The sequence below is a fragment of the Hippocampus bargibanti genome, linkage group LG02, assembly GCF_051943395.1.
Source record: "Hippocampus bargibanti isolate YZ-2025 linkage group LG02, ASM5194339v1, whole genome shotgun sequence".
Classification (NCBI taxonomy): domain Eukaryota; kingdom Metazoa; phylum Chordata; class Actinopteri; order Syngnathiformes; family Syngnathidae; genus Hippocampus; species Hippocampus bargibanti.
In genome coordinates this window covers 28,750,210-28,774,779 of record NC_142735.1, presented here as the reverse complement: position 1 = coordinate 28,774,779, position 24,570 = coordinate 28,750,210, and the positions used below count along the sequence as shown (strand labels likewise).

Genomic DNA, 24,570 nt, shown 5'->3' with positions numbered 1-24,570 from the left:
GGACATTTCACTGTTTTCCAATACATTTTCCTTTTGTAACATTTTAAAGCGAAGCCACATTCTTTTGCCCATTTTTTCATGGGATGTTCACATTTATCATGTTAGCATGTGTTGGTGTACATACATAAGGTGGAATAAAACCTTAAAAGAAAAAATCTGGGCCAATCTGAGCCATCCCAACCACATTAATGCACACACAACAGAGTGACTGACTTGACGGATCTGGATGTTGCTGGTGATCAAGAAATATTCTCCAGCGGCTCGATGGGCGTATTCCTCCAACTGGTTCATCTTAGTCTGACAGGGACAGCAACAAAACAAAACAAAAACAAAAGGATGAACGACGACCATCACCATATCAGTTGGACTGTAATTCAAGTAAGAACAAACAGCAAAGAAAATGGATGACTTCCTGCTGAGTTTGATGAATGTGATTTTTATGTGAGTCATGTTAGAACGCATGTAAATTTCTCCACTGTGAGACTAATAAAGGCATATCCAATCCAATCCAATGTTTCCAGAGAACGTTACAAAATTACACTTGCTGTGTAATGTCAAGGGAATCCTAAAACTCAAACACATCGCCTTTCAAAATTTAAAATATGTTCTTTTTCCCACGTCGGAGCGAGTACCAGGCTGCTTAATTAATTTTGAATGTGACCCCTCTGGCGATTCATTCAATGTGTGTGTGCGCATGCACCTACATACACACACACACAGGCACACGGACAAACACATACACATACACATACATATACAAACACAGGCAGGCAGGCAGCCTTGGCGGCAGAAATGACCTTGACAGCTCGGCTCCAAACAACACCCGGATGCTTGTGCAAACCCACTCAACTCAGCAATTTGGCCATGGCAGACAGCAATGCAACTTTTGGAAACACACACGCACAAAGTTTTCCTGATTTTTATAGAAACACAGCAGCCAATTCGCCATCAAGCATCTCCAGTTGGGCCAGAATGCTGCCGCGAGCCTCTTCACAGGGACCCATAAGAGGGAAGACATAACTCCATCTTTGCAATTACGTCACTGGCACATTTTAGAATTCTTTTGAAGATCCTATTATTTGTTTTCAAATCTTGAAATTGCCTCTCTGAGCACCTGCGCCCCACACGCATCTGCTTGCCACCTCGGGTCAGCCGAACGGATTCTATTAGAGATATTGGGAACTAAACAGGGGCTCAGCGGAGATTGTTGCCAGTCCCTGTCTTTGGAACAACCTACTGCTCAATGTTTGGCAAGACCCCCTGTTGGCCATCTGTAAAGTCAAGTTTATTCTTTGGCTTTGGACTCAACGTGAGAATTGATTTTCAGTTTGAGTACTGTTGTTGTTATTCATTTATTAATTGATCTTTTTTGAATACATTGATTTTTTTCTCCATATATTTGGTTGTTTTCAAGTGCGCATGAAATACGCTTGAGTTAAATTTAAATTGGCCTCCCTGTGAAAACACACAAAACATGATGAGGCGAATGATCTCGGCCATTTTGAATCCGCATGGCACGGCCGCCGTGATGTTAACACTCGTTGAATTTGTCTACTTACCTTGAGTAGATTGGACTGAATTTCCAAAGCATCTTTGTCCATCTGGATGCATTGGCTCTCCATGGCTGAAACAACACAAGCACGACACATTCACAACGGTGAAATAAATTGAGAACTCATATCCAACAAGATTTGTTGTGACCAATCACCTGCTAGAACATGAATCATTTTTAGCTCGATATCCGAGTAGATTTTCCAAAGGCCATGGCACTGGAAACACACAGCGTATCAGCATGTGGGACTGAGTGTCCAAAACAAAGAAGAATCATTCTTTTACCCGGATTTCCTCACAAAGCTTCTTGTTCAGGTCATAGAGGGAATAGAGTTCGGACAAGACCTGGGACAGAAGCATGAATTGCTCACTGTGGTCCACAGCAAGATACAATAAAAGAAGCTTACGGTGGCGGGCGTCGCAGGAGGTAGGTTTGTGTGTGTGTGTTTCAGATAAAGGTCCCGGTAGCAGGAACAAGGATCTTGAGGGTCCAGAAGCCACCCTGACACCTGAGGGTCATGGATCCGGCAGCTGGACACTACGGGGGACAGAAAGGCTGAGCAACAGCTTTGCTCACAAGCACAACAAGTGCTGATTTGATGAGATTCGACAGCGATATGAACAAATTAATGTGAAGTTATGTAGATCAGCACTTCTTTGTTGAGGATCATCCAGCTGACCCCACATTTTTTGACCCCCTCCACCCCAGTCGCTTGTTCGACGCTTATTTGCTTTGCCTTGTTTCCAGCTCAAGTGTCGTCTGCACAACTGGAGAGTGACGCTGAGCAAATCCTTAGCTCCGTAGCACACGGTGATGCCAGCTCGCGACAGCATCTGCAGCAGCAGGTCTCTGCGGTACACAAACGGAGACGAAAAGCCAAGGAAACGGATCTGCGCTCCATGCAACCTACCTGGTGAAAATCTGATTCTCAATTTGTGCCGAGCAGCAGGCCAGTTGATGGTAGAGCAGGAGGTCGTTCTGGCTGAGCGAGCACCCCCGATGGCGGCCGTCCACATCGTTCATGAGAAGTAGGAGGAGGCCAGACACCGACAACGTGAGATTCGGTGGACTCTGAGAGGCATCAAATACATTTAAGAACAGTCAAATTTCGACTGAGTGAAGGACAGATAATTGGAAATTGTGATTGTAAATTTGAGATTTCATTTCGAGGTTGGATTGCTAAAACCGGAATGCACCCTGCTTACCTGTTCTGATTGCAACTGCGTGGTACCATCTTGATAGATCAAGGTTATCAGAAGTGCCCTGGCCTGCTCAACATTCTCCAATATCTGTTTTTTTTCTTCTTGGTTCAGCGCCTCGGTGCTCTTCGCTTTAAAGTCACCGCTCAGAATTATTCCTTGCATGTCATCTCTTTGTCGGGTGTCCTGCCCAAGCATCGGATCTTGTTTCCTTCGAGTAGGGCCTGATGATGAATGGTTGGGCTTCTGTCGAGAGGAACGGCGTTGCTTCGTGGGTGGTACATTTTCTGATTGGAGCAACTCGTTTTGTCGCTTCAAAGTGGAGGTATTCCCGCCCTGAATCAACAGGAAAAAAATAGTGTTGTTAGCACAGTGCTCGCATGGTGACTTTTATGTGAGTGGAGGAGTTGACTAGGTACTTGCAATGTTCCCAGAGTATTTTCAAACAGTGCTACTTTAGCACTCGTTTGGTCCGAGTACCCGGATTCTTAAGAACTCACTACTTATCTTGCATTGACTTCTGTGTGAGTTAATGAAAGAAAAACAAACCATTTCAGAGCAGCCATTTTGAATCTCATCTCTTGAGTCCATGTGCTGTGTCAAAGTCAAGGTTCGGGGGCCAAATCTGGCCTGCCATATCATTTTATTCGGCCCGCGAAAGCAAATCAAGCATATTAAGTGCCATGATGCTTGCTAAAACAAAACCACAATTTCAAATTATCCGATGTAAACCAATAAGTCATTATTTTTTACTTCAGATTTGAAAACTACGGATTAATTTGTTGTGCACTCTATACATAACATGTGAAGGGGAATATAAATTCTAATGGTTTCCCCAAATTCAGAACAGCCCCCCCCCCTGCCCCCCGACAGGAAATGTGGCGCGCGGCAAAAAATGAATGACATTTCTGGTGTACACTTTTCACTTCCCAATAGGCACTCACTTGGGTTTTCTTCAGCAATACGCTTCTCGCACGACGCTTTCTGCGCGGCTTCCCTGAAAGACGGAGCATGTTCGTTGGTACGCAGATTTACTGCACATGTGACAGGAAATGGGACTACTCGTGTTTACCTGTATCAGCATTGGATTGAGTCTCCATCAAGTTGGAGCAGTCCGTCAGTGGTTTGTCCACAAGGAATCTGTCGTTGGTTTTGGAAGTGTCACAATTAGGTTGCGTATTCCTCATCTTGGAACTACCCTCAAAGTCGGTCTCTTTCTTTGGCTTATGTACACGCTCTGGATACTTCCTGAAATCCAAGTTGGTTGTGAGAGGCAAGTGGTTTTTTTTCTCAGGATCTTCCCATATATAATTTGTCCAGGTCAACTCTTCAAAAAGATCTTTGGTAACTTCACCCGAAAACCAAGCCGTCTCCATTTCCGCTAACGGATTCCCAAAATCGATTGTGATTTGACTGCCGTTGCTGGCAATGTCCTCATTGGTGGGCATAGCATAGTCCTCAACTGTAGGCGAAGGACTCCTAGCAATTGCACCACAAGACAGAAGCTCGTTCTCTCCTGTAAGCATGGTTGCACGACATGGAGCCTCATGGAAGTCAGGACCACAAGGCGAGAGAGTGGTTATGTCATCATCCTCCTGTTGGTCAGTTGGCCATGTTAGAATCGGGGAATGCTCTTTGGGGATGTCATCCAGCCATGTGAATCCGAAATCGGCATCCATTGCCCCTGAATCCATTGCTGTATTGGACGGTGTTTGATGGATATCACTATCACAACCGTCATCCTCTGAAGAACGATGGCTGCTGAGGACCTGTAGACTACTTGCACTGCTGCGAGACAATGGTAATTTTTTTTACCGATGTCTTTTTAACACACAGTCCTTTGTCATATGTCATTTACCTTTGCGCAATCATCCTTTCTCCCACTGTCTCCTTCCAAGTGCCGGAAGCATTGGCCTCCGTTTGGTCGCTGGGATTCATCCCCACTGGTTTTTCTGCAATGGCTGAATCACAAGCAAAGTGCAACGAATGAAAAAGAAGAACTGAAGTTATTTTCCTTTATCAAGGAAATAGAAAAACAATTTAAGCTACTTTGCTCTGTGTGAAAAAGTATGTATCCACCAGGAGGTTCACGGGCGTGCTGGAGCCTATCCTACCTGTCTTTGGGGAGTAGACCCTGAACTGGTCACCAGCCAGTTGCGGGGGCATACATTGACCCCAAGGGACAATTAAGAATGTTCAATTCATCTACTGTGGATGTTTTAGGAATGTGGGAGGAAACTGAGTACCTTGAGAAAATGCACGTGTGCCTTGGGAGAGCATGTAAACGCTACAAAGAAAGGCAAGGGCTGGATTCAAACCCACGTCCTTGGCACGGTGAATCGGATGTGCAAAAAAAAAGTGCAAAATAAATAAGAATGTGATGCAGCGGCCCGGTAATCGTGTGGTTAGCATGCCGGCTTCACAGTGCAGAGGTCATGAGTTTCCTCCTACATTCGAAAAACATGCATAGCAAGCTGATTGAACACTCCAAATTGTACATAGGTGTGAGTGCAGATGGTTGTTTGTCTCTGTGTTCTCCGCGATTGGGTGACAACCAATTCAGGGTGTCCCCCGCCACATGCCCTAAGACGGCTCGGATAGGCTGCAGCGCCCCTAATGAGGATAAAGCAGTCTGGAAAATGGATGGACGGATAATGTGATGCAGCACAGAGAGGCAACCTGCAATCAAATGGGGGAAATGATGATCTTGTAAAACCAACCCAAGTACATCTTCACATCTTACTCTGACTTTGGCTGATTTCTTCCTCCCGCTCTTCAATGGAAAGAAGTCCAGTACTGCATTTCTCCATCTTGACTGCAGTATTTCTTGTCTTTTTTATTTTAATCTACAACAAAATTAACAGCCATCTTTATTGCATGTATGCTGGAAACCAAAACAATTTGTTAAAGTGTATTTCAGTCCTTAGCAATATACACACTGAACATTTGGCAAGCACCCTCGCCGCCCACCTTTAAAACCAGTCTCGAAACTCACTTGTATTCTTTGGCATTCGACTCAGTGTGATTTCGACTTGATATTGGTTTAACTCCCTGGTGTTTGACAAACTTTATGACTGCTTTATTTCTTGTATATGATACATGTCCATGTTAAGCGCTTTGTGGCAGCTTCAGCTGTTGTTACAGTGCGATATAAATCAAATACTATATATAAACACAGTGTATATATACACACACACACACACACACACACACCATACACACATATATATAGCCATACACACATATATATATATATATATATATATAGCCATACACACACAGTATATATGTATACACATGTATGTAATGTATATACATATAACACACAGCATGTTTATTTAGTGAGAATAAAGGACTCAGAGATCGTTGGATGCAATACCAAAGAATATATTTCAGCCGATCAACAAAATACAAGGTGCTTTATTACAAATCCACCCACCACAGAACAGGTGCAGAACGGGAACAGTCATACTCGTACAAGGTCAGTTATTATATTAATAGCAAGAAAAAGCAGGACGTTCAGATCAGCGTTTACGGAGGTCATGTGTTCATTCCACGAGACAACGAGAGGACGCTATGGCTGCTCTCTTGTCAGCTCAGTTCGGCGTTCCAGCTTCTCAACAACTTCCTGCAGAAGACCGGCATCCAAGTGGAAACAGACGTAGAGCTCCCTCTCGCGTCTGAGGAGGGAATTGTGTTCCAGCTCGGAACGCTTCGTCTTCACTTTGCCTGTGATTTCTTGGGTGGCTTTTTGGAAACGCCGCAGCAACGATTTGGCTTCTTTGAGTTTTTCCGTCAACTCCTGAGGACATAGGGTGGGAAATACGTTGCACAATCAGAATTCATTGGTGAAATTTCAAGGTTGAAAAAAAGCTGCATACACATAACCGCGCTCGAATTGACCTCCCTTGAGATCAAGGATAGCCAAGGCCCTATTGTCAGATGTCTTAAAGAATTTCTTGAGAGGTTATCCTGCGGGGTAGTTTTGTGTTAGATTTTTCTGCTTGAAAAACAGTTTAATGCTAAATCGAGTGCCCACACACACACACACACACACACACACACACACACACACACACACACACACACACACACACACACACACACACACACACACACACACACACACACACACACACACACACACACACACACACACACACACACACACACACACACACACACACACACACACACACACACACACACACACACACACACACACACACACACACACACACACACACACACACACACACACACACACACACACAGATCATCGGGTCTAAATGGATTCAAGTCAACACAAGTCTGGTTGTCAAATGGTTCTGAACAATTCTACAGTGCCACTGTGACATTATCAATATTAATGATCAGTATGTGCGTAAATATTTTGTAGTTTGACTGGGCATGCCTTTTGGGACAGAGAGTGCCAGATGGACGTTAAAAGAGGAAATATATCGTGCCACCAGTTTCCCACACCAACACTCAGTTATGAATTAAACTCACGTTATGGATTCCTTCAGAAAAGTATTGATTTTGGTCAGCGAGGAGATCGTACGCAACATAAAACAAAACCAACCCACCTGTGCATTGGGACACAGCGGCTCCTGGTCAGCACTGGCTGCAGGACATACCTGTGGCCGCAAGACCAGTTTGCGGAACTCTGTGGACATGGGCTTGTGAAGGGCCTCGCAGTGGGCTTGAAGTTGAGTCATCCTAATCCATTGGTCCCTGCAGGCCACTGCCAGCGCTGCACGGGACGCCTCGATGTTTTTGGCCAGGCTTTGAGCAGCGTGGGCCAGTGCCTCATATGTCTGAAAAGGTTCTCCTCCGCATTGGGAGGAATCCTGGTCGAGGATCTGCAGGAGTCTGGAGGAAAAGTGTGGATGAACAAGTTAAGAAACTGTGTTGTCATGCCACCTCGTGGTGATGTTGATAAATTACAGAAGCACTTCTGTAAATGTGTTCCTTATGCAAAAGACTGTGGAGCTGAGCTGAGGACCAAATTCCCAACTTGAGGATGATCTGGTGAAGACTGGCAGGCCAAGCTAAAGGAATACACCACGTTGGTGCCATCTAATGGCATCTTGAGATAAAGGAACAATGCCTAAGGTATCTGAGGACTATTAGTTGGCGAAACATTGCGCTTTGCCTGCAAATCTGGGAGTTCCGATCTGATGATTTTGAAGTTTAGTTTCATTGATACAAAAAAAGAGCTTTGCTGCCACCTTTTGGCAACTACAGACAATTCTAAAGCTTATTTTCCATCCATCATTTATTTGTCTGCCGCTTATCTGAGGTCGGGTCGCAGGGGCAGCAGCTTCAGTAGGGAAGCCCAGCCCTCCATCTCCCCAGCAATTTCTTCCATCTCTTCCCGTCAGATCCCAAGGCGTTCTCAGGCTCGCTGGGTGGCATAGTTTGTCCAGCATGTCCTGGGTCGTCTTCTGCCAGTGGTGCATGACCGGAACACCTCACCAGGGAGGTGTCCAGGAGGTATCCTAATCAGATGCCCGAGCCACCTCATTTTTTGTATAACTATAAATTAAAACCTTATTCTATTAGAAATGGTAAATAATATTGAGCTGTGACCAAGACAGTACAATATTTTTTAGAATCCTGTTGATTATTGAGTGCACCCCCCCACACACACAGTCCCCAATGTGTAAAGCTTGAGATAGAAACGTTTAGTTTGGTGTCAAGATAGTTGATGCCGAAGTGATAGCTGACTGACGTGACATGTGAATGGAGGTGGTCGACTATTACCTGCGGAATGCCGCATCCATGCTGGTGATGATCGGGTTGGGTCTCATGTTTAATGCTAACTCGGGATGTGCCAGAGCCTCAAGTCTGAGTGACGTGACTTTGTGTGCCTTGACAAGCCTGCTGTTGACGTCCGTGAGGTGATTCAGGCACACTCCCCACTTCCTCAACTCAACCTGCTGAGCCAAGTGGAGGATTTCGAAGGAGGCTTTCTGGCGTAGGAGATTATCACGTACCTGGTGGGAAAATAAAGGATTAGTTCATTGTTTCCATTTTTTTTATATTACCCACGGCGCATGGTCACGCAACAAAAGATAGAGATAGTTGAAATATTGTTATTTTTTTAAATGAGTCTATCGTCGAGTTGAAAAAAATAGAAAATGGCTAATAGGAAAGTACATTTCCATTGATTGGGTCGCATATATACCAGCACCCTTTTTCAGAATGCACATTGCAAACAAAAGAGGTCAATTGTGTGAACAAACCTCATCCAGTTTGGATGTGAGATCGTCCTGCCTGGCCAGTTGCAAGGCCAGGACTCTCTTCACAACTGGGACATAGAGCAGCCCGGTGGATTCCCAAACGTCGAGGGGCACGGGTCCACGAAGAAGAGCTTCAATCTCCGCCTCTGAGGCTTGCAATTCCTTCTTAGAGGCCACCTCGCGCATGTGAAGTGAGGCTGAGTCAACAATGCTCTAATGGGGGTAAAAAGGTCAATAAAAGGGGCGATCCCGATGCACCGAATTGGCCAAAACCTTCTTGTCGGGATGTTCTGACTTTACCTTGACACCTGAGGACTTCTCAGAAAGCCACTCAAGCCCGGCCACAACACTTTTCTCATCTGCATTGGCTCGCATCAACTGGTGCTGAGCCGTAATGTGCGCAAGCCGTAGTCTGGCCAGTTGGTCCACCCTATCTTTTTCTTCACCCTCTTCACTTTCCCGGGAGCTGAGATCCAAAACCTGGAAATGTTCTGAGCAAGAGGTCTCAACAAAGTCTGTAAAAAAGTGCTTCCGAGTCCAAGCGGATAGCGTTTTCGTGTTCAGCTCCTCTTGGCGCAGATACAGATTCAGCGATAGCTGAGAAATAAGAGGCTTGTGGCTTTTGCCGGCAGAGGAGTCCGCTTGAACGGAGAGGTGCGATGCTAGCTCGTCCACCTTGTCTGCGAGAACTTGGAGCTCTGTGTTCGTATTGGCGTTCTCGCCTCCCAGAAAAGCGTGAGCCTCCGTTAGCTGGGATTCGGCGTTCTCCAGTTCAGCAACGAGTCGGAGGTGGACGTCCGCGCGAGAAGCAGCTAAAGCCTGCAGCTTCTTACAGTGCTGCTGCTTCCATGCTTTCTCCTTCATCAGTGCCTGGAGCTCTGCCTCTAAATCTTCTATGGTAACACCATCGTCAGCTGCTCCGCCCTCCTGGGATGGTCCAGTGGTTTTAAGGACCTTGACCAAGGCTTCTTCATCCAGGATGGGGTTGCCGGAATTCTGGAGCTCCTGATAAGCTTGCACTTCCTCTGTGGTCATAACATTGCTCTGGTTCAGGCTCCGACAGACAAAACACAAAAATGAAAGGTTTTCCTGGGAACTATTAAAAAGCCAGTCGAAATCCGAGGCTTTCAAGGAGGATGCGCCGGAATAACCCAGTCGAGCCATAGCCTCCACAAACTGCCCACCGTTTAACATGATGCTTGTGTTGTTGTTTGACAGCCAGGTAAGTGCTTCCTGAGGACAAAGATGTTACAAGCCTCGTTAACTCCAGCGCAACACACAAGTTCTTATCTAACGAAGCCATTTTATTTCGGTTGGTCCAAAAGTGTCAGTTGTGTACAGATTGTCACAGACAGACTGTTGTTTGTCTTTCAACAGACTCAAGGTTATCTCTGTAAACAAACTATTTCTTTATTTTTTGCCGTGGGCCACATTGTAGTACCGGTTTCCTCTCAAGGGCCGTGATAAATTTGGGGAAGCCATTAGTGTTTCATCCCCTCCACATATTACATAGAGCACACAACAAATTGATTAATGGCTAGTTATCAAATCTGAAGTCAAGAAATGACATGACGGCCGGAACTGGCCTCCAGGCCTTGACTTTGACACTTAAAGTGTAGAACCTATCCCCAGACATGGCATCGTAGTTCATCTACGGGTGTCAAACTCCGGTCCTCGAGGGCCGCTTTACATTTCATGCTGCTGCGACACACCTGATTCAAATGATCAGGATCATTATCGGACTCTTGGGTGGTTATGTTTTTTTTAGGAATATGTTTTACTCGCGCTTTATGGCGCTTAGTGGCGACTGGCAACCACCGCGCGAGCAATTTCGAATAGACAGTAGAAGTGCCGGTTCAGTAAAAACAAGCAACGCGTGATGAAACTGTAATAGACTGAGAAATATAAAAACGTTCTTGACTGCGTCAAATGCATGCCGCTACGCCAGTGACAAGCGGTAAAAGTGGGACAAACTACTCACAATTTGGTTTACAGACGCGGAGTAGCAAGTAGCCTCTTGAAACGCCCGCCGAAATGACGTCGTCATCAGCAGTGGACGTCGCCATTTAAATGACGTTCCCATAATACTCCACCAATTGCGTTGCGACCTAAAAATGTCATTTTCCGCCCAAGTTTCGCTCCCTTCCTCCTACTCCCTCAAAGAGATCGCCACGATCCCAAATTCTGACTTCCCGCTGCATTCCCGCTACTGCCGATAATAACTGGTAAGGAAAAAAGCATATCTGATAGGTTTCGCTCCTTTATCACTTTTTGGAGTAATATTATGAGCACCCTACTTAGTCGTATGTTCTGCAGCTTGAATTAATCAACTCTCACATGGTGGTTATTGTTGTTGTTTTTAAACGACTAAAGTGTATTCCAGATTGTATAACATTGGATTAATTTAACGCACGGGAGTGCAGACTTGTGTACTCTTGGTCCACATGGAACGTTTCAGCGGATATACGCGATGATGTCAAAATAATTAAATTACGTTTAAAATACAAGTTTAAAAGTATATGTAACATAGTTTTCACAGTAAATTAAAAATAGTGTTTAAATACGATAATCTTTTTGAATAATCGATTGCAAATATTCCCCTAGCGAGATGAATAAAGGATAAATTAATGTAGTCAATCCAATGGAAAACAAAATTGTTTTCCAAGTTTTCTGTTTCATGAAAATTGTAAATCTTGATAAGACATTTTCAAAATAACTATTAAAAAATTAATTATAATCAGAATCAGAAAGCCTTTAATAGTCACACAGTGGGGAGATTAATAAATACAGGAAAAAAGGAAATAATTAAACAGTTAAATGAAATTTTAAAAATGCAAAATAATTTTACATGAGCAATTTATTCAATCAATACCAGCCTAAAAATTATAAATCAACAAATATCCTCAAATAAACCAAATACTAAAGGGAGTAAAATGTGAATGTTCCAATCTGGTTTAAAAATGTGACATTCCGTCCTATTTTTGGCATGATGTGATCCAATGTAATTGATCACAACTGCGGGCTTACCTCTTCTCGCTCCAAAGGTGCCGACCCAAACGTCAAACTATGGTTCGAGCTCAGGCATGGATTCTGACCAAACATTTCAATGGCTTTCCCAAGGAAAGCGATTTCCAGCTCAGAGAGGAAGACGTCCCTGAGCCAAAAGCTGGAGGTTCGACTTATTATTATTTTTATTTTTTTTTTGCGGGTGTGGGGGAGTTGCCGTGTTGACATTTTATTGACGTTGTTCCTTGTTTCAGAGGTGCTTTTGGAGGCCTTGTTTCTAAGTGTTGACCCTTACATGAGGTGGGTGAAAAATAAGTCAGCCAGACCTCTCTGAAAAGTCTTCAATTGGTTCAAAATGCCAAAGCTCATTATTTAACTGGGTTAAATTTCAATTTGAGGCTTTTTGTCATTTTTAAATGTCAAAATACAATTTTTTTTTTTGGGAAAACAGATTCATTAAATAATTGGGAAGCAGACCATCAAACCATCATCACATACTAAACTAGAAGTGAAAAAAAATAAGGGTGGGGAAAAAACATGTACAAAAATAATTCTGCCCTATTCTTAAAGTGCTTTATATTGTGAGTTAAACTTCTTCTGGCTCCATGTCTCCTTAGGCCATTTAGCCGCGTTCGCATGAAAGAAGGAGATGTGATGATCGGAACTCAAGTGGCCAAGTAAGGAGAAGGAGGAGATAACATCTTGCACATGTGGTTGACATCAGAGGCCGAGAAATAAACATGCTGACTCACTTGAATGGAATTAGAATGTTTTGGATTCGTCACTCACTCGATTTTGTCCAGAGAACTTTAAAAGTTTTGCTGGCTTTGTTGTTCCGTAGGGTAGTCCAAAGCAAGAATGCAGCATTTCCCATTGGGGCCCACGTGGTCAGCCGCGGAGGATGGAGAACACACACCGTGTCGGACGGGTCCGACCTCGTCCCCGTCATGCCTGACTGGCCTCAGGACATTTCGTTGTCCTTGGCTCTGGGCGCCGTCGGTATGCCTGGGTAAGGACGCTGTGGCGTTATTATCGGCAAGTTGGTCTAAAAAATATTACAGCGATTACAATGTTTAACTCATTCACTGCAGATCCCGAATTCATTCTGGGATTGATAATATCACACAGAGTGCCATTCCCAAATTTGTTCGGGTTATGTTTTTTCATGCTTGGGTGCCGATAAAGCGCTGCCATTGCCTTGGGCAAGGTTCTTTCCCTTCCACAAGGGGGCCGCATTTCCCTTTTTTTCCATGTTAGCGGTTTGTTCCAGTTTGAGCTGTTGTTAAAGCGCAATATAAACCAATATGTATGTACTGTAATGTATTTTGGACAGACGCCCTCATTTCAAGCTCAGATAACTCCAGACCCATATAATTTGGGAATTAACTGTTTTTTTCTGATGAAAGAAGCAAGTCGAAGGTTTCCAACACAGTATTGAATGCTTATGTAGTCCTAAAACTCAATATTCTGAGGGTACTGGAATTTAAGTGACAATGACAAAAACCCTGGCACTGAGGATGACACATTTTTGCACATGTCTGGCAGTGAATGAGTTAAAAACAAATCTATAATTATCTTACGGCGGCAGTGGTCCCCAATCACCCCACCCCCATGGACCGGTTCCATGTCAGACAATATTTCTTTTAAGGTGTGACGGATAAATACAACAAAATAGTAGATAACTTGCATGAAAACCTATCTGGCCGCAACACGCTCTTTACATTTGCAATGGTAACGTTTAAACATACCTTCAAAATAAGATACAGTACGCTGCAAATACAAATTGCATGAAAAATGGAACTCACCGTCAACGCATATTATCCAACTCCTGGGTTTCATTTAAGGAGTAAGCTATCACGTAACCAAGGAAGCGCTCCTTGATCTGCATCAAAAGTGACATATTGTTGACAGACCATCCAAAATTCTTTTCAAAATAAAACATTTCAGATTCCAAAATGAATAACATTTATTCCAAAAGGAACAAAACAGAGATAATGAAAGTTATGTATTCTTTTGCTGCGGCCCTGTATCAAATGACCCACGGAGCAGTACCACTCCACGGCCTGGAGGTTGGCATCCCCAACCTCCGGGTTGGGGATGCCCAACCTTGTTTTCCGGTGACGTATTGCGCAAAAAAAAGTTGAAATCTAGAGTTGACATGCGCACAAAAACACAGGTGTCATTAGATTAGGCCTCTTTGAGATGACTTAAAGGACAACCGACGTCACTTTTTTGTTTCCTAACTGAGATCAGAAAAACATTTTATAGCATCTAAAATACCCAAAACACGCAGTATGATATTTTTTTGTCAAATGCAAAACACCAATAAAAATGACTTAAAGTGTCTAAAAAGTACTTCAATTTGAAACCGGAAGTGACCAGTTCAGAAGGTCCCACCCCCATGTCCGTGGTGTCACGGCAAGACATCTTGCCTTGCTCGAGAATCAAAACAATGGCTTCAGATTCGAAGAATATGCTTTCTTGTTACTCATGCAGTTATGAATATGATTCAAATAGTTCTGAAGAAGAAAGCATACATGTTTGCAATCGATTAAATAATTTATTCCATTTTGAGGCATCAGGGGTGGGAAATGTCGCACCCAAAAAAGGCAGAACATGGCGACAACTTGTCCGGAGACGTTGGTTGTCCTTTAAGCTTGCCTGTTACTATATGTTGCCATGGACCACACGTGTCAAACTCATTTTTTGCCACAGGTGGGCCGTCATGAATTTGGGAAAGCCATTAGAATGTTTCATCCCATCCACATATTCCATACAGAACAGCACAACCAATCAATCAATAACTACTTTTCACATTTGAAGTATCATACCTCTGAAGATGGAGGTTACTGATTCGCTGTGGCGACCCCTTGAAGGGAAAAGCCGAAAGGAAAAGAAGACATTTGAAGTCAAGAATAATGACTGTTATTGTGGATTACATGGGACAGTTTGAAATTTAGCAAGCATAATGGAGCTTGACATGCTCGATAATGCTTTTACGGGCAGAATAAAATGATGTGCCAGGCCAGATTTGCCCCCGAGCCTTGACTATGGCACCCTTGGTGTGTAGACTGTAGACAGTCCTTTGTAAATAACAAGCAGTATAAGAACCGCTGCGGTGATCCAGATTCTTACCATGTCCCCGATGTCACCAGGCTGACGGCTCTGTATGGAATCGAGGAAGTCCTGGAGCTGAAATCGGGTGAGACTCTGCTGGTGAACGCGGCAGCCGGGGCGGTAGGCTCGGTGGTGGGGCAGATGGCCAAAATGAAGGGCTGCAGAGTGGTGGGCTCGGCGGGGTCCGATGCCAAGGTGGCCTTCCTGAAACAGTTGGGCTTTGACGAGGCCTTCAACTATAAAACGGTCGCCTCCCTGGAAGAGGCACTGAGGAAGGCCTCTCCCGACGGATACGACTGCTTTTTTGAAAACGTGAGCCAATTCCCATGAGAACTGTCCAAAATACTTCCTGGACTCATTTTGATTCCTCTCAGGTCGGAGGCCCTTTCTCGAGCGTTGCCATCTCACAGATGAAAGATTTTGGAAGAATCGCCGTGTGTGGAAGTATATCCACGTACAATGACACCGAAGTTCAGACAGGTCGGTGCCACCCGGCTAGTACCAAACAGATTTCGCTAAAGTTGGAACCTCGTGTTAAAAATACATCAAATCCGAATACTAATTCCAAATCATGTTCAAAGCAAGGATATTTAATTAGGGGGAAAGCTGAAGATGTTGCATGTGGCATTTCACCCTTATTCCGTTTTTTGTCTGTAGGGGGCGACGTTATGGTTCTGAAACTAGCAGAAGTGGACAAACTCAGGGTTTTTAATTTTAGAACCCAGGTCATTTAGAGATGAGTTAAAGTTACAAATGTGTATACTATTTTGTAATTGCGATTTAATTGTAATATTCATTTATTCTTGGAATAAAAAGGGCAAATATTACCAGGAAAAAAAAATTTGAGAATCAAAATTTAAAATCTGCATGTGAAATTATTTTGAATACAATTTAGTTGTTTGGTTAACTGGATTTGTTAAAGTTTTTTTTGTCAAGAGACTGTGGAGTTGGCAGTAAAAGGTATTTTTATTTTCAATGCATTTACAGTGGGGGTCTATTGATTAGGGATTTTTGACCTTTAGTGTAGGAGAGAAATTGGGCCAGCCAACGAATAATAAAAAAATGAGTATAATTGACACCTCAAATTAGATTTTTCCACCAAAAAACAGATGTGCAGCATTCTTGCCATTGTTAGCGCCTCTTGGACCGCATTAAAGAATGTCGCTGGCTTGATGTGACCCATGGGGTCTACTCTTCCCACGCCTGCTCTCTGGACATTTCCCGTGTTCCTTTTGTCATTCTCACAGGCCCGTATCCTCAAATGACCATGATCGTCAAGCAGCTCAAGATGGAGGGCTTCATGCAAAGCAGATGGGAGTCAAAGCACCCGGAGTCCCTCAGGAGGCTCATGAGCTGGCTCAAAGAGGTTTGTCGCTGACAAAGACCTCGTCGTTCCATTTCCTGACAGCGTTCCTGTCCTGGAAATAAGGACTGGCTTTTGTTTGCGTCTCGCAGGGCAAACTGCAGAGCCGCGAGCACACCACCAAAGGCTTTGAAAACATGCCAGCAGCTTTCATGGGCATGCTGCGAGGAGAAAACATTGGCAAAGCTATCGTGGCTGTCTGATGTGAAATTCAGGAAGATGACTGGGGAAGGAGCCATACTTTCAGAAGATGCCTAAATGCCAACACACTAAGAATCCACGCATCCCTTCAAACTGCTTTCGCACAATACTACGTTGACGGAATTGGCAGCAATTATATATGAGGTTATAAGCATGCCACATCTACGGCGGAAATAAAGCCTAGTACATGCCCAGATTGTTGTCCAGATGCCATTTTTTTAGATGAAATTAAATCATTTCAAAAGTGTTTCCTCCATTGTGATGGATCACACTCGTCAAAAGTACAGTTTAAAAAAAATCCAGAGCAAACAAAACAACAAAAACAGTCAAATGGAAATGGAGAAACAAAGGCAGAACATTGCTGTTACAAACAACTCGATATCTCTTCTTTTCCTTTCGGCTTTTCCCTTCAGGGGTCTACACAGCGAATAAGTGTCCATCTAAGCCGGTTTTGTGCATCCTCTTCTCTCACACCAGCTACCTTCATGTCCTCTTTGACAACATCCATAAACCTCCTCTTTGGTCTCCTGCCTGGCAGTTCAAGGCTCAGCATCCTTCTCCCGATATAGTCACTCTCTCTCCTCTGGACATGTCCAAACCATCTCAGTCTGGCCTCTCTGACTTTCTCTCCAAAGCCTCTAATGTGAGTTGTCCCTCTGATGTACTCATTCCTGTCTTTTCTTCAGTGGCACTGTCTCCAGTCCAAACATCATGGCTGGTCTCACCACCGTTTTATACACCTTTCCTTTGATCCTCGCTGAAACCTTTCTATCACACCTGACATTTTTCTCCAGCCGTTCCAGCCTGCCTGGACACGCTTCTTCACCTCTTTTCCACACTCTCCATTGCTCTGGACAGTTGACCCCAATTACTAAAAATCCTCCACCTTCTTTATCTCTTCTCCCTGTAGCATCGCTCTTGTACTTGGATCCCTCTCATTTACACACATATATTCCATCCTCTCACAACTGGATATCTCCCCAAATTTTAAATTCATGTAAAGGTAAGAAAACTGGTCAGATACGCTTCCAAGCAGCTCACGTGAAAGCAGCTGCAAGAATTCCAAAAAACCGACATAAAATCTTGTCAACACAATATAAACTATATTGTGGTCTGACGAGACCCAATGTCTTTTATGGCCATATATCCAAAAGGTATTTTTGGTCCAAACACGCCACTGATGAGCGGATCAGAAAATGGATGGATGGATCAATAAAGGTTCAATAAAAGAATATACAACAGATTAAAACAGGATTAAAGGCTTCTTGCTGAAATGGACCATCATCATTTTGTCACATAATTGAAGCCTGATTTGGAATCTCAACAGGAGATGATGAAAATCTCATCGCTCTGGTTACCAAAGATGCTGTTCAGTTATTATCGTTAAGTGAACCACTTGATGGTTGTGTGGTCGTTGAGGCAACAGTGATGTCTGTGAAGCCGTCCTCTCACATTCCGGAAAATCAAATGTGATTTGTTCTTAAATAATGTGCTACACAATAAAATATTAGACATTAACAAAAGTCATATAATTCATAAAAGAATACTGAAAATGTAAGAGCAATACTTTTGAGTGGACTTGGATGACATGACATGAAAAGGCACAAATTAATGTAATTTCACTCAAAATATAGCATTTTTCTCTCATTTACCGTAGCCTGCTAAAATGCACACTTTCGCTAGGATACACGAGCTTGACATTTATTACATTATTTTGAGCATATGCTTGCACTTGAGTGTTTGTCCTTTTGTGTCTCAATTAACTTTTTCTCAGGTGGGAGCCGCAGAGGCCCGAGTCAGCAAGGGGAGGCACCAGAATAATTGTCCAAAAAAACAGAATGTTGTCCCACTTAAAAAAGGCAACAGTACGATTCATTAAAAGGAACTGTACGTATACAGTATTGCATTGCAATGAGCGAGGGTTAGAATTCCGTATTTGTACTTACCGAAGGACTCCAAACGTTTATTATGAAAGGTAACACGACTTCCTCTTGTGGCGCGTTGAGCTTGACTCACCGATGGTGTGTCGCAAAGAAACCGCCGTGCCTGCGCGGAAACAGACTCATTTTCCATTTCGGCTTCAAGTGTTTTGCTCAACTCCACGACGTTTTTTCCCCACTAACCATGGTTCTCGTCTGCATTGGAAGCACGGTAAGTTTGCTTTTCTTCAATGTGCTTGAATTGCTTTCGTTTGCTCGCCTAAAATAGCGTGTTTGGCGTTTCTCCACCATTGATGCCACCTTTTGAAATAGTTCCTCTCATGTGTGGACTTTGCTGTCACGTAATCACGAAAGGAAGACTTCGGGCCCCGAATTGACGCAATTAGACAAAGTTAAAATGAGAACAACACAAAAGGCCCTGATAACGTATTTAATAAAAAAATAAAAGACTGAAGTGAGCGAACTCTTGAGAGAGGGAGGGGGTGGAGTTTGTAGTAACTCGAGCACAGTGAACCCGGGCCGAGCTAAAGCTAAGGCTAATGCTAATGCTAACGTCATCGGCATACAGGTGTCACACCAACATTTCCCGACACACCCAGAGTCTCAATCCAATCAAGGAAACGACAATGAAGGATAGTTCGGAGTTCATCGAACGCGTGAAAAATGAATATTTAATTTCAAGAAAATGTTGAGCCTATCAGGCGGGAAAACAGTCTATTAATTCGCCCCTAAAAAGTACTTGATTAGTCAACAATATCCTGGCAAATATGTAATTGAGGTGGTATTCTTGCCCCCCCCCCCCCCCCCCCACACACACACACACACACAGGGACACACTTAAAACTCACTTTTTCTGAACTTCAAATTTCGTCTCGCTCGAGGGCTTGATTCTGGTCGATTTGGATTTATTCGAAGGCGTCGTCAAAACGATGACAATTTACCTCAAAATGGAGATCGAACCTGGCCAGCGACTCATGGTGACGTCACGCTGCGTTCTTGGTCTGCGGGACAAATGGGATTATCCAAAATGAATTAGTTCCGAGGCTGAGTTTCCCTGGTTTAATTTTATTCTTCAGGGTAATGTTGTGAAAAGAGTTTTTAATGGTTATCCTGTAATTATATCTCATTTGTGGTTTCCAGGAGGAGTTTGATGGTTACATAAAGAACAGTGGGGACAAGCTCATTGTGGTGGACTTCACAGCCGTTTGGTGCGGCCCTTGTAAAATGATGGCCCCAATATTTGAAGTGGGTTGATGACGGCGCGTGCCCAATTCTTCATCAAATTGCACTATCCTCTGTTTAAAGTTGGGCATAGAGATAACAAATACAAAAACTCATGCTGATGCTCATGTTGATTCTCTTGCAGGAATTGTCTAACAACCCGTCTTACAAGGACGTGATTTTCCTGAAAGTCGATGTGGATAAGTGTGAGGTAGGCTCACTATTGTTTTGAAAATGGTGTGGATGTTAACAACGTCAACCATTTTAACTGCGATGGCTTTTTCTGTAGATATATGTAAAATGATAAATCATACTCGGGTCAAGGTTTTTGTCATTTGCAATTTGAGCCGTAAGCACCTTTGGCCAATAGAAAACCATCTTTTATCTATTTTTTGGTATTTAAATACACATTGAAGCGTAAAAAAAAAATAATGAATGGATATTTTTATACTCATAACTGGTGCTGAATTTATTCAGCAAAATAATTGCTCTTAGCCCTCAACATTTTTTGAGGCGAAAAATGTTTGAGTAAATAGTAGTGAAATTAAAAACCGCCAGACTCAGGTGAAACTGTTGTAAATTTTACTGTGGTGTTGGTTGCACCATGACTCACTTCCTATTATGCGTTTCAGGACGTGAGCGCCAAATGTGGTATCAGTTGCATGCCAACATTCCAGTTTTACAGAAATGGAAATATGGTAAGGAGAATATTTTTGTATCATCTTGTCAAAAGCCACTGTCCTTTTTTCCAATTCTCAAATGTGTCCTTTTCCTTTGGATTTTTACAGGTATTTTCCTTCTCTGGGGCCAATCAAGCCACACTAAAGACAAAGATACAAGAACTAACAGGCGTGTAGTTTGCCTGAAACACTTGGTACAAAATATTTTTCTTTGTGTGGTATTTCCATCCTGGCTGATTGAATAAATGATATCTTGGAACCCTTCATATTTGTCGTCCTGAATGCATTCATATTATACTACCCACCCCATTATCTCCTTCACTGCCATTCCCGAATTTATTTGGAAATTAAAGTGTGCCATTGAGCGCCATTCCACAATTTGTTCAGGTTTAATTTTTTCTTGCCAATAAAACGCTGGTCAGACCTCTGGCAATGTTTTTTTTACTTCCATGAGGGTGCAGCATTTGCCTTTTGTCCATGTTAGCGCTTTATTACAGCTTCAGCTGTTGTTAAAGCACTATATCAATCAATATACAGCTGCCCCCATTTCATTTGTCATCCTGAATGCATCCATCCATGAAGTCCAAGATTGCGCCTGAGTTGGCAGCCATTGGCAATTGTTTTCACGAACTTTGCTTTTTTTTGCGCGTTTTTGTGTTTTCTTTTGTCACTCCGTGTTATTGTGTGTCATGTGAAATGGATACGGATTGTTTTTAGCAATTTTGGCTACGGCATTTATCAAGGCGGAGACTGCTGAGTGGTTGCGCTTTTTCAGCAGCACGAGTATGCCAGCACTGTCTTTGATTGGGAGGAATGTTGGTGCCATTTGACTGTCATCGTCGGACAGCTCTGGGGCGGTTGTGCTTTTTTACACCTGTAATGGGCATTTTCAGAGCCGCACTTTGTTCAGCGGAGAGGTCGGTGCTGTTGGACGGTCTGCGGCTGGACGGCTGTATGGCTTGAGGAGCCGACAATGACAACAAGGGAATGTCAGTGCAGAGTGCCGCTGCGTATGTGGAACTTTGAATCGCGTCTTGGAATTGAAGCAGATTACAGGAGATGAGACAATCTCTTTTCATCAATGAATGCTACAGCTTCGTGTTTGCTTTCAACATTTAGCTTGTAGCAGATGTGCACATTTTACCATGATATCCCTGATCCACTGGTGAAAAGGACACCTTCCTTTCATCTAGAACTGCTTCATACAACAAAGAGGGTGCAAAAGAGTTTAGGATTGAATGACTAATTTTTGTGTTGTCACATAATTTATTTTGTTTTTTGTTGTTTTGACTTCAAGACAGCACTGCGAGAGTGGCTACCTTTTCAGCAGGTCCTGTATTTTCTTTTAGTATTTATTTTCCTTTCTTCTTCCTTTCAGGACTTTATTGCTGTGAAATTAAATGTGTAAATTTCTCCAATGTGAGACAAAGGTTATCTCATCATACAATACTAGACACCTCATTAATGTGTGTGAAAAATGTCATAAAGAACAGCCATTTCCGCTTTAATAAAAAAAAAAGATAAACACACACATTAGTTTACATACACTGGACAAACATCTTTTTTTACAAGAATATAGCAGCATATGTTCCATACTGTTGTTTCTTTATATGAAAAAATACAGCTTTATTTTACAAATTATTTCTTGCTTTGCTGGAGATGCTTTGTGAAGAGAAGTCCCCTCCAAACAGGGGGGGGGGGGCGTGTGGAACGTTTAGAAGTGATAGTATCCTGACCTCCTTTTCCTTTGAAAACAAAGGGAAATATTTCAGGATCACAAGCAAAAAAATCATTTCAAAAAATACAATAAAAACGCACTAACTACGTTGACTTTTGAGATAACAGGCCTTTGTGTGAAATGTGAGTTTCATTTTTGATCCATCAACGGAGGATTATATAGATTAAGGGTTACCTGGAGCAGTCGTGTCCACTCCAACCTGGACTACAGTGACACCTGTTTGGCCTGATGCATCTGCCTCCATTCAGACAAGGCGATGAACACACAGCTGGGAAAAAAAAGGCACGCGAGGTCAAGTCAAAACTTAAAAACGTCAGCAACCTAACCGCAGACAACGACTCACCGCTGTGGCAGCGAGAACCCGTCCAACCAGTGGGACAGTCGCACTGGTATGGAGCCACGCAACGCCCTCCGTTCAAACACGGCAGGATGCAGATGGCTGTTCCCGGAAGGAGAAGGACACCAGAATCTTATTTTACGACACGGCCGAAAAAGAATATCAGATTTTATAATTCTTTTGAGACTGTGATATTTAAAATGCACATTTTTAACTTGACACAGTCATTCATGTCGAAAGCAATGCAAACAAAAGTGAGAACACACCCCAAGCGCAATTTTCAAAATCAGGCCGTTTTACCTGCTGGATGACCTTAGTGTCGTTTGCACACACGTGGGACGTACTTCTAGATCACAGGTGTCATAGTCAAGGCCCGGGGGACAGATTTGGTCCGCCACATCATTTTATTCGGCCCGCGAAAGCAAAAGAAGCATGTCGAGTGCCATAATGCTTGCTGATGGCCCAACCATAATTTCAAATTGTCGTATGTATGTAAAGTCATTATTTGACTTCAAATTTAAAAATTAGTTATTCATTTGTTGTGCACTCTGTATGTAATATGTGGAGGGGATGAACCATTCTAATGGCTTCCCCAAATTCATAAATGCCCTTTCGAGGAAACGGGAACTATAATGGCGTCGACACCCTGGTTTTAGATAGTGCTCACTACAAGCAACTTAGGTTTGCAAATTTACTTTGCTATACTTGAGTATGTGTACTTGACTGATATTTATATGTTGAGTTTTACTGACTACATGTAAAACATACATCGGTACTTATTTTCTCGAAATAGCTCTGATTTTCAACCTTCACGCTGACATTGTCCTCATCTTGTTTTGATAGATACTTGATTTTACATACTATCTTTGTTGTATTAAGTTCATCTTGTCTACTTGATATCTAATGTAAAGCAGATTCTTTACTTACAGACAGTGTAGGTGTTCAAATACCTGACAGACATGTTTTGGCGTCTACTTCCGCCTTCGTCTTCGTCTGACGAAGGCGGAATGTCTGTCAGGTATTTGAACACCTACACTGGCTGTAAGTAAGGAATCTGCTTTAAATTAAATTATACTGTCTTTGTGACTGCTTTATTTCCTGTATAGGATAGAGGAGTTTGTTAGGAATGTCTGAGAAGTAAAAAGAGTATCAGATAGAATGATGAGTCTGAAGCTAGAAATTGAAGGCGTGATATTCAATGTTGTTTGTGGGTATGCCCCACAAGTAGAATGTGAGAAGTAGACATTTTGGTTGGACTTTGATGAAATCATACAGAACATCCCGAGAAGTGAGAGGGTTGTAATTGGTGGAGACTTCAATGGACATGTTGGCGCAGGAAACAAAGATGATGAGGAGGTGATGGGCAGGTTTGGACTCCAGATGAGGAACGCTGAAGGACAGATGGTGGTTGACTTTGCTAAGAGAATGCAAATGGCTATTGTGAATACTTTCTTTCAGAAGAGACAGGAACATAGGGTGACCTATAAGAGTGGAGGCAGAAGTACACAGGTAGACTACATTTTGTGTCAACAGCGCCATCTAAAGGAAATCAGTGACTGCAAAGTAGTGGTTGGTGAGAGTGTAGCCAGACAGCATAGGTTGGTGGTGTGTAGGATGACGCTGGCAGTGAGGAAGATGAAGAAACCAAATGCTGAAGTGAGGACAAAATGGTGGAAATTGAAAAAGGAAGAGTGTTGCATGACATTTAGGAAGGAGGTAAGACAAGCACTGGGTGGGCAAGAGGTCCTTCCAGATGACTGGCAAACTACAGCAAACATAATCAGAGACACGGGTCGGAAAGTACTTGGTGTATCGAGTGGGAGAAAGGTAGATAAGGAGACTTGGTGGTGGAATGGGGAGGTGCAGGAGTGTATACAGAGAAAGAGGTTAGCAAAGAAGAAGTGGGACACTGAGAGGACGGACGAGAGTAGACAGCAGTACAAGGAGATGCAACGCACAATTAAAGTAAAG

The 24,570-nt window shown here is 43.1% G+C and overlaps 5 protein-coding genes across 10 annotated transcripts in view; 2 read left to right on the top strand and 3 right to left on the bottom strand.

Moving 5' to 3' along the window:
- The window catches only part of poln (polymerase (DNA directed) nu), a 33,892-nt gene extending 15,179 nt beyond the window's left edge, over nt 1-18,713 (bottom strand). The window contains exons 1-13 of the mRNA XM_088990790.1: nt 18,630-18,713; nt 5,495-5,597; nt 4,610-4,712; nt 3,824-4,539; nt 3,696-3,748; nt 2,758-3,087; nt 2,463-2,623; nt 2,289-2,401; nt 1,959-2,089; nt 1,837-1,896; nt 1,709-1,769; nt 1,560-1,624; nt 214-297 (exon numbers count right to left, since the gene is read on the bottom strand). Of these exons, the coding sequence (XP_088846916.1) occupies nt 214-297; nt 1,560-1,624; nt 1,709-1,769; nt 1,837-1,896; nt 1,959-2,089; nt 2,289-2,401; nt 2,463-2,623; nt 2,758-3,087; nt 3,696-3,748; nt 3,824-4,539; nt 4,610-4,712; nt 5,495-5,561 (1,944 nt within the window). The 5' untranslated portion in view covers nt 5,562-5,597; nt 18,630-18,713. The remainder of the gene's footprint in view (nt 1-213; nt 298-1,559; nt 1,625-1,708; nt 1,770-1,836; nt 1,897-1,958; nt 2,090-2,288; nt 2,402-2,462; nt 2,624-2,757; nt 3,088-3,695; nt 3,749-3,823; nt 4,540-4,609; nt 4,713-5,494; nt 5,598-18,629) is intronic.
- Nucleotides 6,123-12,917, bottom strand: haus3 (HAUS augmin-like complex, subunit 3). 4 transcript variants are annotated; one of them, XM_088990787.1, is made up of 7 exons: nt 10,978-11,000; nt 10,181-10,229; nt 9,297-10,040; nt 9,000-9,209; nt 8,518-8,750; nt 7,338-7,623; nt 6,123-6,553 (listed from the first exon to the last, which is right to left on the bottom strand). In XM_088990787.1, the coding sequence occupies exons 3-7, from the start codon at nt 10,029-10,031 to the stop codon at nt 6,326-6,328; spliced, it is 1,692 nt and encodes a 563-aa protein (XP_088846913.1). In that variant the 5' UTR covers nt 10,032-10,040; nt 10,181-10,229; nt 10,978-11,000; the 3' UTR covers nt 6,123-6,325. The 4 variants fall into 4 exon arrangements, with proteins under 4 accessions (XP_088846913.1, XP_088846910.1, XP_088846911.1 ...); XM_088990784.1 differs by lacking the exon at nt 10,978-11,000 and adding an exon at nt 12,792-12,917 and having other exon boundaries at nt 9,297-10,229; XM_088990785.1 differs by lacking the exon at nt 10,978-11,000 and adding an exon at nt 12,792-12,917 and having other exon boundaries at nt 7,389-7,623; nt 9,297-10,229.
- LOC148902338 (prostaglandin reductase 1-like) lies at nt 11,098-16,877 on the top strand. The gene is made up of 9 exons (XM_088990788.1): nt 11,098-11,221; nt 12,041-12,168; nt 12,257-12,302; nt 12,620-12,679; nt 12,844-13,011; nt 15,158-15,431; nt 15,494-15,599; nt 16,367-16,485; nt 16,575-16,877. Exons 2-9 carry the CDS (start codon nt 12,063-12,065, stop codon nt 16,683-16,685), a joined length of 990 nt encoding a protein of 329 aa, XP_088846914.1. The 5' UTR covers nt 11,098-11,221; nt 12,041-12,062; the 3' UTR covers nt 16,686-16,877.
- txnb (thioredoxin b) lies at nt 18,676-20,790 on the top strand. Its single transcript, XM_088990789.1, has 5 exons — nt 18,676-18,834; nt 19,764-19,868; nt 19,990-20,055; nt 20,477-20,542; nt 20,633-20,790. The coding sequence occupies exons 1-5, from the start codon at nt 18,808-18,810 to the stop codon at nt 20,699-20,701; spliced, it is 333 nt and encodes a 110-aa protein (XP_088846915.1). The 5' UTR covers nt 18,676-18,807; the 3' UTR covers nt 20,702-20,790.
- Nucleotides 20,791-22,007: 1,217 nt separating this feature from the next.
- svep1 (sushi, von Willebrand factor type A, EGF and pentraxin domain containing 1) overlaps nt 22,008-24,570 on the bottom strand; it is a 75,948-nt gene continuing 73,385 nt past the window's right edge. For all 3 annotated transcript variants that reach the window (XM_088990780.1, XM_088990781.1, XM_088990782.1), the window contains 3 exons: nt 22,606-22,701; nt 22,437-22,530; nt 22,008-22,269 (listed from right to left, as the gene is read on the bottom strand). In XM_088990780.1, the coding sequence (XP_088846906.1) occupies nt 22,239-22,269; nt 22,437-22,530; nt 22,606-22,701 (221 nt within the window). In that variant the 3' untranslated portion in view covers nt 22,008-22,238. The remainder of the gene's footprint in view (nt 22,270-22,436; nt 22,531-22,605; nt 22,702-24,570) is intronic.